Below are 14,944 nucleotides of genomic sequence, written 5' to 3'. Positions count from 1 at the left end.
TTGGATGCAGTGAACCTTCTACTTGCGTTAATAGTTTCACGGACGCGATGATAATTATAAAATGCAATTCTATATAGGAGATACTAGCTGTTTATTCGACCATTCGCGGAAAGCACGTCAACGGGAGTCGTAAATTCCCGTTACGGTTAGATAATCGACGCCACGATATGATCGATCCCCTTATTTCTTTTACGATAATAGGGGTGGTTCAAATGAGTTCACACTGATTTAACACATATAAATTAATGTTTATTACAACAACTTTGTAAAGAATATATAAATTAATAAGGTATAATTGAGTTTCGATTGATAGCCAAAGTTACAATGTATAGTACGCGACGTAGTAAAGTACGCTTAGATGATGATGGTTCAAAAATTGTATAAAGACTGACTGTGAAGACGATGATGCGGAGGAAAGCTTGCGATGGGTGGTTCTAACGCATAGGACCATCGGATTTGTTGATGGCAATTTTGGTTAGGAAAGTGAGGGCAGTAGATATTGCTTCTGATTGGATAAAAGAAGATTGGTGGACTAGGAAGGGTCCTAACCGCCCTCGATAGGAAGTTGCTAGTGGGAAGTATCATACGTGAGAAAAACTAACTTTCCCGTGTCTTCCCGTAGTAAACAATAAACTTTAGAAACGATTCAGTAAAGAGATGTTTGTTCGGTCTGAAGGACCTTAGCTAGAAAATTCCTGAGATTTATAAGTCCTTAAGACTATTAAGAGTACGCAGTAAGGATGTGCGGACATCTGGTTGCCATCTTGCCCGCGGTGTGTGGCCTGGTCTAGGTAGAGTGTCGCCAAACGTAACACTAGCGAATACATAATCGATGACTGAATATCCAAACATAAAGGAAAAGCCATAGAAATGGTGTCGATTTAAATGGTTGTCCGATGGATCTTCCTATAAGTCTTAGTTTCGTATATTTAACAGAGAGATCCTATTAAAAGCGTATCAACATTACATACCATAGACGACATTGATTTTTTCCAATAGCCGTGCCAACGTATCGCTTTCCTACGAATACCGAAATTCTATAGAGCGGGTCGCGTTCACCCTTGAGAAGCTACCGTGACCAACAAGATCGGCAGGCTTTACGTCGGGTATCCACGTATTAACCGAGAATCTATATTTCTACGACGAAAGGCCATGAACGCGTCGGTAGGGGAAACGGGCAGGGGGATACATAAAGCAGAAACGTGACGTAGATCTGTGAACACAGAACGGTTGAAACGGATACGTTCTGCCGGTCGTTCGTCGCGCGATATTTCAACCGTGTATATAATCCCATATCAGGACCGGGGGCTTAGTTTCGACACCGTGGACGATGAACTGTAATCCTCTGCTCTCTTCTCCTGTGGCAGGACCAAAAGTGGGTACGCCGCGACGCGATGTAAAGAAAAAGATTCTACCACCGGCTTATAGGAGTCTGTGTTTCGGAGGCGACGGTGAAAAGGATCGCTGGTTCCTAGTGCTCGTTGAACAGACGAGAGAGAAGAAGGAAGAAAGATGAGAAAGTACGAAACAGCCAGCCCCGTGAGGATTATGTGGGTATAATAGGCGATCCCGAAGGCAACCTCTCGTCGATGGCTCGGCTTTTTGTGCGAGTTGCACCGAGGGACAGGACCAAGAAGCACACCGCAAACCTACGACCAGCAGCCGATTTATTCGCTCCAAGGATTACCGCCACCTGCATTAGTTTTGCGGAGATGCGCTGAATTATTGCGCGGAAAGTCTATCGATCTTGCGTTCCGCTCCGCTTTTCAAAGCGACAAGTTCTCCTAGCCTGAGCAATTGCGCTCCAACTTCTCTCGCGCGGCCGTCCAGTAAGAATTCTTCGTCGATCCGTGTCTCTTGGAAGATCGGATTCATCGGCCGGGTGCATTCTATAAAGGAATTTCGAAATACCAAGGATCGCTCTGAACAGGGAACATCGACAAGGCTTAACGACGGCTAACGGGATTTCAGCGATCAAGCGAACGACGTGGCTTTTCTACAAACGCATACAAATTAAGAAGAATCCGTCGAATCGGTTGGAAGAAACTTCGGGTCTTAAAACACGACCATCAACGTCGGAACTGATTGCAACAGATGAAGACGTTCTTCCAGAGAATCTCGCCAAAATTCATCATTACGAAAAAAGAGCTTATCAAGATGTAGCCGTTCTTACGAAACTCGTGGATCCTGCATAAAATTGTCGGACGATTCCGAAAAACTCGGTGACTCGTCCGGGGTCAAGCTCGGGCGAGCACGAAAGATAAAAGAGCTGAAAAAGGCGGACAACGAAAGGACCGCTTGACCGCGACCGTAGCACGAGCTAATGAAATCCTAATTAAGACGTTGTTGAAACGAGTGGAACGATTCGCGTCTGAGAAAGCCGTGGAAAAAGAAATAGCTAGATGCACCGATGGTTAGACCGAGCAATCGACCGACCGCAAAAGAGCACTTGCCAGCCGGCTGCAGTGCCAGGTTTGCGCGCTGCCTTGGCGTTCTAACTATGTTCGGAGAGCCGGAAAAGGGGAAGAAAAAGTAGAAGAGAACGACGACGAAGGATAGAGTGGTGGAGTACAGGGAGGAAAAAAGCTTGAAGAAAGGAAAGAGAAACCAAGGCAAGAAAAAGAGAAGAAGATTCGCAGAGAATAGCGCACGCGGGATGTCCGTACGAAAGCGGAGTCATTAAAACAATTAGAGAAGAGCGTAGTTTCCTCGCAGCGAGAAACGAACAACTAAGGTTGTCAAGGCGCCTTTGCGCCGACCACGATGGCGATACACCAAGTTCCAAGCAGTTCTTAGAGGAGCAAAAGTGTTTGCCGTGCAGAATAAAGTCTACACGAACGCAAAAGCTGGTCTACCCGCGTATTAACGGCTCATTAACGCCAAGGCGTCGTCAGAGAGGCGTAAAGCAAAGTAGAATTCGCGTAATTGGAGCAGCCATTACGACGCAGGATGCAGGTAAGTGTTACATTGAATTTAAGGAGACCGGTAAGAATTTATCTTGTTCCAACGTGGCTCGATTTGACGCTCGCTCGTTATTGTCCGTGGTTCGGCCAGGGTAAGCTCCTTGTTGAAAAAGGTTCACGCGGCAATCTGCTATGGAACGCGATTTCTCTTTTTTTTCTACGTGAATTCCATATTTCAGAATGGATTTAACCATTTCCAGTTTCAATAACCTAGGACAACGACGTATAATTAACGAAGATGCGCACTTTAAGTCTTGTGCATTCTATAAATGCAAATTCGTAATGTATACGTATTGAAATTTTCCAACAACGAAATAACGCGAAATACATAGGAGCTAGCGTAACGTGGACGAAAAGAGAAACGCGGGCGAATGCTTTTGAAGAAAACGACGCGACTTCATTTTGGAACATGCTAGATGCACAGCATCGTTTTAACCTCGGCCGTTTCTTAAACGTTCAACGAGATATGCGAAATCATGACCCAATTCTCTTCAACCACGCAGCGCTCCCGTGTCTGCTATGTGTGCGCACGACCGTGTATTAACGATATACCACGGAAAGCATCAGAACGACGTCGAATTGACACGAAGCAACGCGGGATTCGCGTAAGTGGAACGGCCATTACGTCGAGTAGCGTAGGTAAGTAGTAAGTTAAATTCAAACCTTACAAAGTGGAGTCCGCCGAGTCGCGCGTTTGTATGCTCCAATTAATCCTATATAGGTCTTTTAACACGAGTTTTAACGCGAGCTTCAGCTAGATCAGCGTTTCTCGCTTTATGCCATCGCATAATATCTCCTTGATTTTAAATCTTGAGACCCAGAACAGGCACATAGTCGAAGGATCAGAGATTTAACTCGATTTTATGTTCGTCCCCTTGACAAGGGAGAAAGGACGACATACGGGAGTTATATACTACTTGGAACGTTCGGCGTGTACACATGTCAGTTCGTTTATAATCTGTCCACCTTCCTCAGGAAATATGGGATAGGAGAGAAGATTCGAATTCCGACGAAGTCCAACGTCATTAGCAAATGAGAAGAAAGTGGCACGCGTATTACCGTAAGTATAGGGCGTGGCGAATAACTTTCGCGTCGTCTCTGACAGGATCGATGTCGCTATATAAAATGTACACGAGCAGACTTTAATCAAGTGTCATGGGCTGAAGCTGAAGTTATAACCGAGATATACTAATGTTACTTCGTGCTCCATTTAAATATTCAATTTCGTTCACGTTTATTTTTACTTTTATTTGGGAAGAAGAGAGGCACGTAAGAGGAAGACCTCTCTCAAGTTGCGACCACGCCTCGCACTCCGGTTTGCTCTCCGACCGCTCGGAGCGGCAAAACATGTTCGCATTCGGATCCAGAGAACGCGAGGATAATCTTTGTGGGAGACGCGCATACTAATCACGAGCTGGTAAGCGCGAATTTACGCCGGTCGACGATTATTCTCGATGCCTTTGCTCGGTTGAATGCCTTCGGGATTTCTCAAAGGAACGATGCCGATTATCATTAATGAGCCGTAATGGCATGTTAATGGCAGTATGCTCTGCAGTGATGTTATGGCTGAATCGTCGCATTAGTTGCAGAATCTCTCCGATCTATCCTAAATCACGAGCTTCGTTAATATTTGAAAATTCCTCCATCTAGTTGCGCTTTCAATGAATCCCAGTTTATAACCATCTTGTAATTTCATTTGTCAAAGTGTGTATCCGCTTGCAAGGTTAATAGATTCCTGTCACGTGATCATAAATAGCGATTATATATGGGAATACTTAAAGTCATGCCAAAGATATATAGTTATTAAAGTTTATTTGAAAGTAAATGAACATCACCTAGAATTACAAATTCACATGAAGATCAAGTGATATCGTTCGAAAAACATCGAAGTTCGTATTAAGGTCAGGACAATGTCCGATTATATCGAGAGCAATTAAAAATTATTCCACAGGAATTGATTATTTCAAGAATAGAAAATCATCGAAGGATATCTAGGATATTTAAAGTCATGTCGATAGCATTTAAGGTCAAGTTACGGACGTTCGATGCCACGGTAGGAGCATTTGAGGTCGCGAAAATAATATTCGTGTCAGTACGAAGTCGTGAAAGCTCGTGTCAAGGTTATTTGATGCCTATCGAAAATACTGACAGGATTATTGGAACATTACCGCGAGTCATCCAGAATTATACGAATATTATTTATGATCATTTTAGATAGCGTTAAGATCGACGAAATCTATCCTACTTTTATTACTTATGCCTAAAGATAACTTCATCTATATGCGTTCTTCCTATATAAATTTTAAATTACCTGTTCACACAGTGGCAGAGATCGAACAACAGCCAGACGCGTATAGCAGGTCTCGCACCGAGTCATTGAGGAATCTGCCAGTTGTCACGCGAAGCTCGTTTATCCTGATCGAGCTCGGTTCGTTGCGTCACGGATTAAAATATTCAGGTGCACAGTTTCTCTGGAGATGGAACTCGGTCGGGTAATCGCGCTTTAAATTGCTCGGGTGCACCATGGCGCGATGTGTACGCGTGGCGTGGCGTAGCAAGAGCGAGGTCGAGCCGGTGCAAGAATGCAACGAGATTTACAACGAGGACGCAATTCCGGCTGACGCGTTTACAACGGGGAAACGAGCCGTATTATAAAGAGGAACACGGATGTCCCGGCGTAACGCATCTTGACGGCAGGAAATTAGATCTCCGAGGATGAAATTGGTTAACCCGGACGTCGCATCGTTTTTCAGGACATAAACGGTATTTCTGTCGCGGTCTCTGGATTATAAACGTTTTAAGGGATACTCATTTTTTCTCCTTTATTTTTTTCCTTTCTGTTTTACTTTTCTGACGCCAGGAAGAAAATGTCAGTTATACGGGTAATACGGTTATACAGAACACAATAGCATTCACGAATCTTTATCGACAAATAGATAAACGTGTATTTTTTCTGCAGTCCTACCTGCAAACACGATGTTTCTGTATTTTCGTTAGTTCTGCAGAAAACGTTACACAGAGGAATGAAGATATTCGAGTCTCGTTCGAAGCACGAAATATCCCAACTACGCGATAGATCCGCAGCTTTCGCAATGAATTTGCAGACATTTAAGACCTCCGAGATATTCGAAACACGTTTCCATAGGAATTCCGGCTTAAAATTAAAATGTTAAAACATAAAAAGTATTGCGGGGCTAAGAAGGGTCGCGAGATCGACGATGACATTCTTCGTCGTGAAAGGTATTTTCTAACGAGATTGGACAGATTCAACTCACCGACAAGACCTTCGTCAAGTAACGTATCAAATAATACCAAGAGTTGCTTACCTGAAACAAAACGATAAAAGTGGGTATTAATATCGAAATATTTCTGAATACTATCTATTCTACATATTTATCAAATGTATTAATCAATTCTGGAATAATCTGATGTCGAACGATAGAGGCCAATTAGTTCTGTTACGGGCAATATTCTCCCAATTAAAATAAGTCGCGCTAATTATCAGTTCGCCATGTACGTTATAATACAAGAACTGGATAAATATATATATATATATGTATGTATATATACATACGCCAGAAAAGTTGGTCGGGCGAAAATGAACCGGAAACAATTTTCGACGTTATACGCGGTGGCTAATTAATGCATCATTTCCTGCGATACTTGCTTACACTGTGCCCGGCAAACTGACAAAATTGTTCGACTGTGCGGCTAAATGAAGTTAATATCAAACATGTTTGAGCTCCCTTCTATTCTCCATGTGCCAACCCTTCTAACCAACTCCCACCTTCCACCCTACATCATACACTTTCCAAACAATTCTCATTCACCTGCACGTTGCTCCTCTATTCACGTTTCTAATAAAACATGCCCATTACCACGCGAACGCGGACTAAATTATCGTCGACGTCACCAGTATACACTAATCGACGCGTTCCTCGCCAAAGATAATCGCGAGAAATGCTTATTAAGTTACCTTTTTGCAGAAACCGAACATTGTTCGGTAAACTTTTCATTCCCGTGACAACGATGAACCTGCCAATTTCCGCGACCAATTAGTGCAACAAGTGATTCCGTTAAAAAATATTCTACGGGAATCGTGTATTGTGCAGAGTTGAAAAGGAAATGAACGCAAGGAATGTAGGTCAGATTGGTCGTAATGGATTATGTTCACTTCGATATCGTACGCATTTTCCACTATAGCGTATTATTAGAAAAATGGTCACATTTATTTATTGTACCGCTTCATGAGCGCAATATTGCTAAGATACGTCCACATATCGTGAAAGTCCAAGTGACCCCTTTAAGAATAGAGGCGTATTTTCTGACTTGCGAATCCAATGAATAGATGTGGCAAAAATGAAAGTCACTTAGTGAGAGTGCACCGTGGAAGGCGCATTAATTTATCCAGGTTACGGTTAAATCTGTTTTGCATTCACTTCGTTAAAGTAAAATTACATAATAAGTACTTTATAAATTGTTCCTGCGATCGCTACTTTATAAACAATTCAAATCCAATAGATATCACACCTGTAATTCTCTTTCCACTTCTGCATTATACGAGATTTACACACAATCGATGTCTACGTTTTTATTCATAACGCGTACGAACGGGGGAATGCAATCGAAAGTGGTACGTCACGCTATTATTTCCAATTTTTATCACGAACAGCTACGCTGAAGTTGTCCAAGGTCTTTGACCATCGCGAGCTTAATGCATTCCTTCAACGCTTTTTTCTCGCCGAGATGTTCTTCGCTCCAAGCAAACGCGTTCGTGGCTGAATTCCACGGACTAGCGCGTGGTCGATTGCCTTCGACCACGGTGGTGGTGGTGCTGCTGGTGGAGCGCAGTTCGACGTTTGCGCCACGTGTGGGAACACTCAGATGGAAAGGTTCATCGAAAACGGGACCCCAGTTAACGATCTCGCCATGGGATCGTGCGTCGGCGAAACGGCCGCGGATCAAATTAGGGTTCTCTATAAACGAGAAAACTTTTCAACCGGAAAATAACTCAAGGATTGATACTCGAAGCTATCCCGTGCACCGACGATCCTATTTCCTATCGAAAAAAAAATCAAGCCAGCCTCTCTCGCGTCACACTCCTCGTCCATCGTTTCCTCTCTCCCTTTATCGTTCGGTAATAGTAAACCGGGTCACAAGAGGCACTCCTAAAATCGGCAAAATGCGTCGCCACTGCATCGTAAGAGTGGTCATGGAATAAAATAAATACGGGTACGATTCAAGTGTAACGAGATCCGTCCGCTTGTATTTTCACGCTGGACAACAGAGATCATGGATTTTCTGGCAACGACGAAGAAGCGGAAACACGATGGCTGGGAAAAAGCGGAACGGAGACACCAGGGTGAAATACACACCGGAGGGACGAACAGAGACGGAGCATGATGAAAGGAGAACGAACAAGAAGAAAAAAGAGCGGGGTAGTTGGGGAAAGGGGTGGAAGAATGCTTGGCGAAATTATCCTCGGGTTTGCACGAGCCATCTGCTCCTGTGCAAACGCCAACAGTGAGCATAATAGGATAATACAGAACGGACTACAAAACAACCTACTGAGACATTTCGTAATTGGCCGCGGCTACACAGAAACTCGTCAACCGCGTCCCTCCGATGTTTCCCGGAAGGAAAGTGCGGAAACCACCGCGCATACCTGAAGGGTGCCGGAACAACCATACTAATGTCACTCGCGGAGTGTACGCTTCTTCGAGCCGGATGTTCGCACAAAAATACCAAAATATAATACCACGATATAATTTGCATGATAAAAGAACGTCGCGTGATTTCCTCGAAGGTTGCGTAGGTAAGAACATTCGTACGTACTTGTATACTGTGAAAATTTGTCTTTCACGGGCGACAGAGACGAAGCTTACGAGGCTATCGAGGCAAGCTATCGAGGGAAACAACAAAAGATAAACTGCAACGATTCCGCGTAATGAATGGGAGAACGTGTAAGTGTTGTCGAGAGCGTCAGTCTAGTTTCCTTTGGAGCCAGAGACAGCCTTAATTAATACAGCATTGGAAGACAAAGTGCAGTAAGATGAGAATATCTTGAGTACAATCGCCTAAAGTGAGAACGTATTCACGATGCGGGTATAATATCCCTAATGTCATTTGATAGCACACAATAGGCCGGTGTCATACACTCATTCCTCATCTCTCTGTTCTCCACTGGTATCGATCCCTTTCCCGAGTCGTTCCGGTCGCCTCTAGCTGCATCCTTTTCCGTGCCGGGGTTAAGACGTAATTTCGTGACCAGATCAGAAGCCGAGCTACGGTCACCATTATTAGGGGGGGGGGGAGGGGTAACTGTCATAAAACTCGGCACTAGCCAAGCGTAAACATGGAACCAAAAGCAGTATCCATCGTAATGGTAATTTCTGGCGAGGACATATGCGCACTGGAAGACGGATGAGACGTCAAGCTGCTCCATCTCTCTCTTTCTCTCATCGCTCGCCCGTTCATTCTGCCGCTGTCGTACTATCTCCGCGCGAGTAACGCAAGCGCTCGCTGGAAAATAGATGCATACGCGCAATAAGTTCGCTCCTAATTTCTTAAGCATCGCCACTTACGGGAGCGGATGACGTATCTTGAATATATGCACATCTTCTCAACTTTCGTCCAATTGCTCACGAGCCGTTGTAAGTACAAGTGTCTCGCCGGTGTATTGCCCGCTGCCCGCCCAAAGTTTTCGACCACTTACGCGTCCCTTCGTGAACTCGATCAACCAACCTCTTGTCCGAGAAGGAAGTTGTTTCAGCCAGATACGTCGCGTCGTCGCTTATCGTCACGATTCCCGTGAGTGCCCTGTGGTCGAAAATAAAAAGGAGGAGAAAGGGTAAACGGGAAACCGATAGAACGAGAGAAAGTCGGGGTTAAATCGACGACAATGGGATCACGCGATGAAAAAGGAAAGTTCGGTAAAATTAATGTCGGTCAGTGTACACTATACCGAGGCGTGCAAACGTTTCGGTCTTCAAACGGTGATTACGAGGGCTTCAAAGATTCGATTAGCCGGATGTTGAACCGGGGCTGGGGGATAGCGAGCGTGAAATTAGAAGCACGCGATCGCAACGGCCGATTAAGTCTTAAGCCTACTGTCAGTAGCACGATAATAACGTCCCTGTTTGCGTATCGCTGACCGTTGTCTGTTCCTGCGAACCATTCTCCGTTTACTCAACGCTCTAGATTATTGCGATAGCAAATGTCGAACCGTTCGATCACGTTAACGTTTCACTTTTCATAGCCGATACTTTGTTCTGCATTGTAATTTCCCCACCGTTCTCGTTTGCATAATAAAAAAAGAAAGAGTATTGCGTCTCAGTGTTTACGAAGAGAGACGTTTAAGCGAACCGACAATTACTTTTATCCAGGAAGAGATACAAATTGACAAAATTATTATTATTAATCGTACGAGGCGAACACTCGCTAGTTAGATAAGTTAGTTTAGACGAAATACCGATATCGTCTGGAAGTAACGTTGCATTTATTTCGAGCCTCCGCTTTGGTTCGATCGATTTTCGGCTCTGATCCTTCTGTTATTGACACTCGATCCTTTCTTCTGTCATCGCACGGGGATAACGTAAGCGCAATAAACTCCTTGCGTCCAACTAGCTTTATCGACGATCTCTCTCCGAAACATCGCATATGAATTAAACGTTTTCATGAGAGAGGAGACATCGAGGACGGTGGTCTAGTCGCGAAATCTCATTATAAAGTTACTTGGAAGACGACGGATGGTCTATACACAGAGTGCCGTTTCCACTCCGGCGAAGTCGATATAAATTGCGCCAAAAGAGATCACCGTCGGAGATTCAATTTCGAGACGAGACAACAGGAACTCGATATTCCTGTATCCGAGAAAGAAACGGCCGCGTATACCTGACAGGTTGCGTGACTACATGAAACGCAATATAACGTTAGAACGATGTATAACTAGAAACAATAAATAAATAAAAAAAGGAAAAATGGATGGGAAAAACAAGAGGCGAGGCAGGCAGACGGTGAGAGAAACACAGAGAGAGAGGGGGGGGTTTGAGTCTGGGCTTTATGTTTTGTTTCAGTCCTTTTATCTACCATTCATGTATAACAATATTACTATTCTGTCCCTCTACGCGTCAGCGTGTATAACAGACGTACCACGATGGTATATTATCATCGTTCCGCGTTATAATCAAAATATCGTTTCTCCACGGTCGCAGAACCAGAGTCACGCAATATTTATATTTTAAATAAACAGACCTGACACAAATTCGCAAATGGTTGTCGATAAATAACGTCGGTTAGAACGACGAGATTATATACCTTCTCCTAGTAACCGATGAACAACATCGGGCCCATAGAATAATATCCCTCTTCTACGCGCGCGTAGACGTGCCTTCCGCGAGATTGTTCGATCTCATCCATAAATAATGGTCACGCGAATCTTAGGAGATTGAACGCAGGAGACAGAACGCAGCGGCATGCCGGCGGAAGTATCGCGGTACCTACGTAACGCGACCAACTGAGTTACTTACGGAAGGAGCGAGAGGACGATAGCTCCGCGTCCGAGAAACAGTTGTCCCGTGGCACGATTTCTGACTTATGCATGCCAAGGCTGAGCCACTGGACACGCGGGGAAACCCAACGTACGTGACCAACGTTACCGGTCCCGGCTGTGTACGCGTTTGTATGCACGCTTACACCATGATGCAGAAAAATATGCGAGCGTCCAGAGGAAAACAGGCGAACCAAGCGTACGCCTGGGATAACTGCTCTGAGAATATGTATGCTTCGTACGGTGTAACGGTACCATAGAGACTGTGGATGACCCCGCCTGTGTAAATGCACGACCTCGGCGAAGACGAGACCCAGGATCGGCAGGCAGCCTCTTCCTCCTCTGTCCTTACCTTCCTCGCTCATCTCTCTTTACCTCGGTGTGTGCAGCTCCTACCGGTTGGCCATCGTCGCGCGAAACACGTAACCTTCCACGTACATATAGGTATGTGCCGGTGTGATGTAGAAGGGAAACACGCTAGCAACGTCGGCAATCGCCGCCGAGTTACCTGAGGCCTTATGCATTACGTGCTTTCGCCGTATCGGCGTGGCTCACGTGTGCACCGCACCCCGAGAATGTATCATTTTGATAATCTTGCCTCGCGCAGAGACGCGAATATTAACGCCAGGGATCGGTAGCTTTGGAATTGTCTCGTGTTTGTTCGCTATCGAGAGCGTTTCCTAGCGAAGCAAGGAGCCCAGATTGCAGACTGTTGTTCGAAGGGGTGTCTGAACCAGGCATTCAAAGACGATAGACAGCTGTGTTTGAATATTGCATGTGCACGAAGTATCTATACATGTGGTAGATGATAGGTACTTTTAATCGTCTTGTTTACTATTCTTTCTTTTTCGTATAATATACATAAAAATATTGTAATCAGACAGGAAAGTTATAGAGGTCGAGATAGGATGCTGAGCGACACAGCGATAAAATTTCAAGCTTTAAAGTGTTATCGATATTTCTCGGATACTACCATATTTTCCAAACGAATATTAATCCGATGCGTGTAGCAGCATGTCGTACGTAATGCGCCGAGTTTTTACGCGACGAATTTGTAACGTCTATGCTATTAACACACAAAATATCAAGAAGAGATGAAACGTTATCGTGTTATGCCGACGAAGTACGGAGTCGTTATTTCTGGCAATGATCGCATTGGAAAACACGCTAAGAGCTTTAAAATCGATGCAATTTTCAATGCGGAAATTCTGCGGCTGAAGCGCACTCCTATCGCTTTTGCGTCTAATTAATCCCAAATTCAATATTTGTCCGGGAATTTCAACGAGAGCACTTTTTTTAGCATGCAGATGATATCGGCGATTTGCAAAATTTCCATGGCTTCTTGATCGGATACGAGGCAGAGATAAACTAAATCGAAAACGTGCCGCGCCGTAGGTGCTCTTGAGACGCAAAAAAGAAAAGAAAAGTGAACACGAGTCACAACACATTCGCAAGTGGAGCAACATTCGGGGATGGGGACGGGAACCAGGATCAGAGTGTTCCTGACCTCTCTGCCGGCTCACGCGACCTCCGTACTTACTATACGTGGTGAAACACGCAACGGACGAATCCGCTATACACATATGGCTCCGCCGGGCATCAATTTACGCTGGAATGTCCGCTTACGGTTTTATCAATATGCAACCTTCGACCGAACGAATGGGAACTATTTACCGTACCGATTCGTTACCCACGCTCTACGTTTCCATCGAACATGTGCACAGACTCTACGTATTCACATCCATGTACCTTTCTCTTCCCCCTTTGTTGCTTTCCTTTCTTTATTTCTTTTATCATTTCATCCCCCACTCTTCTCCCTATTTCTGCACCTTTACTTGCCGTTTTCGCTTTTTCCGCGAATCCCTGTCTATGAACTCAGCTATTACGTATTTTATCGGATATTAACGAGTTCCGTGTTCGCGAGTAACCATACGCGTGTTTAATTATCTAATGAATCAAAAAATTCGTTGCAATGATATACCGGCCGTTTTAATCACCGAAAACGACCGCGATCCGATGTATCACGAGCCGAGAAGCGAGCGTACAATTTAATCACTTAAATGAGATTCCGTGAGGTCGTGCGGAACACGCGTGCGCCTCACTCGTTTTAATTTCGACCCTATCCCTGGCTGCGACGCGGAAGCGCAAGAGAGAAGGACAGGAAAAAAGGGGTGAAAAAGATACGCGCCGGTAATTACACGCCTTTCGTATAAATTTGCCTCGGTATCGGGAATATTTAGCAAAAATGAGCAACGATAAAAGACGACAGAGAAAAAGGGAGTGAGAGAGACGGAGAGAGTAAAAAACGAAGTAATAGAAGAGAGATGGTCGTAAAAAGGCAGCGCGCGAGTCCATGGGAGCGGTATGAACGTGGCAGCTCTGCTGGAAAAATGTTAGTGGAGAGGAAGCGGAACAGAAAGGAAGCGCGAAAGAGCAGGTTTGCCAAGGTGAATTACTGGTACGAGAGGATTCCAAAAGGTTCTGCGGGTGCTGAGTGGAACCAGTGCCCGACCAAAGCTACGCTCGTAAATGGCAAGCTGTCATTAAAACGAGGGAATGCGAACTGGCCCGTGTTCCCTGTCGCCTGGAGTACCGTCCGGTTCACGCTCGAATTCGCTTGCCTTTGACACTCACGGCATCGCTGATGACTTCGAGCGTTGACTCCTTTCGTGACGTGTTTAACGCGTAGACACGAATTTATCATCGACGTATAATTAGTTGGTTTCACGGGGTGCTGTTTCTTCGAGCGATTAGCAAACTAGGGGCAGATTTCGAACATCGAAGAACGAGTTCCGACGGCAAAAGGAAAAATATTCCGTTGTAACGCTTCAACGACGTCGAGTCAACACATTTTGGGTGTCGCCGATTCATTTAACGATTCCAAACAGCAGGGGAAATTACGTTGTCACGCGGTACCAGGAGAATATTCCGTGACAATCATAGGAATCATCGGCCGGCTGGAGCTGAACGTGCTCACGAGTCGCGTTATCTTGAACTGTCAATTGGATATTTCATCAGCCGTGTTATCATCGAGTACGTATAATACTTCATTTCAAGCACCGAAACTACCTTGAGACTTGTCGATGGGAATTAACAAGAAGTAATCTAGAGACTAATCTTTTCCGAGAGGGAGCAATTCAGAAAAACGGCTGATAACTCGGATTAACCGGGTAACCGTCGATGCGGCTGCGGCTCCTGAATGGGAACGACGTTACAATTTCCGATGCAACGCAGCAGATAGAAAAAACTGACACGAAACGGAGAGAAAGGAAATCAATAGACCTCTGAATCCCATAGGAACGTGTACAACCGGAACACGCATTTCAAAGCGGCTATATCGCCCCAGTGCGGCCAAATCGCGGGAGCAAACAAAAACATATTTTCACAGATTAATCCACGACGATTCGTTCCACGAAACGCGGACAGACAGTGA

The 14,944-nt window shown here is 44.8% G+C and overlaps 2 protein-coding genes across 8 annotated transcripts in view; one reads left to right on the top strand and one right to left on the bottom strand.

Annotated features, from left to right (window-relative positions):
- The window catches only part of LOC122573412 (MOXD1 homolog 2-like), a 174,033-nt gene that overhangs the window by 126,198 nt on the left and 32,891 nt on the right, over window positions 1-14,944 (bottom strand). For 2 of the 6 annotated variants that reach the window (XM_043739740.1, XM_043739739.1), the window contains exon 2: window positions 9,548-9,782. The exons of the other annotated variants lie outside the window; for them this stretch is intronic. The gene's annotated coding sequence lies outside the window, so the exon portion shown is untranslated. The remainder of the gene's footprint in view (window positions 1-9,547; window positions 9,783-14,944) is intronic. 6 annotated transcript variants of the gene reach the window in all.
- Window positions 2,914-5,661, top strand: LOC122573413. Of its 2 annotated transcripts, XM_043739748.1 has the most exons (3): window positions 2,914-2,955; window positions 3,467-3,602; window positions 5,287-5,661. In XM_043739748.1, the coding sequence occupies exons 1-3, from the start codon at window positions 2,950-2,952 to the stop codon at window positions 5,457-5,459; spliced, it is 315 nt and encodes a 104-aa protein (XP_043595683.1). In that variant the 5' UTR covers window positions 2,914-2,949; the 3' UTR covers window positions 5,460-5,661. The 2 variants fall into 2 exon arrangements, with proteins under 2 accessions (XP_043595683.1, XP_043595682.1); XM_043739747.1 differs by lacking the exon at window positions 2,914-2,955 and having other exon boundaries at window positions 3,047-3,602.

This window comes from Bombus pyrosoma, linkage group LG12 (assembly GCF_014825855.1).
Source record: "Bombus pyrosoma isolate SC7728 linkage group LG12, ASM1482585v1, whole genome shotgun sequence".
NCBI lineage: Eukaryota > Metazoa > Arthropoda > Insecta > Hymenoptera > Apidae > Bombus > Bombus pyrosoma.
Note: the sequence above shows the minus strand (reverse complement) of the source record. Positions and strands in the feature narration are given on the sequence as shown.

Excerpts from the sequence above, each read along its gene's own strand:
- LOC122573413 (XM_043739747.1), top strand. The coding sequence starts at position 3,440 with ATGACCCAATTCTCTTCAACCACGCAGCGCTCCCGTGTCTGCTATGTG. Across the intron at positions 3,603-5,286 it reads CATTACGTCGAGTAGCGTAG|TGGCAGAGATCGAACAACAG; the intron begins GTAAGTAGTAAG and ends CTGTTCACACAG.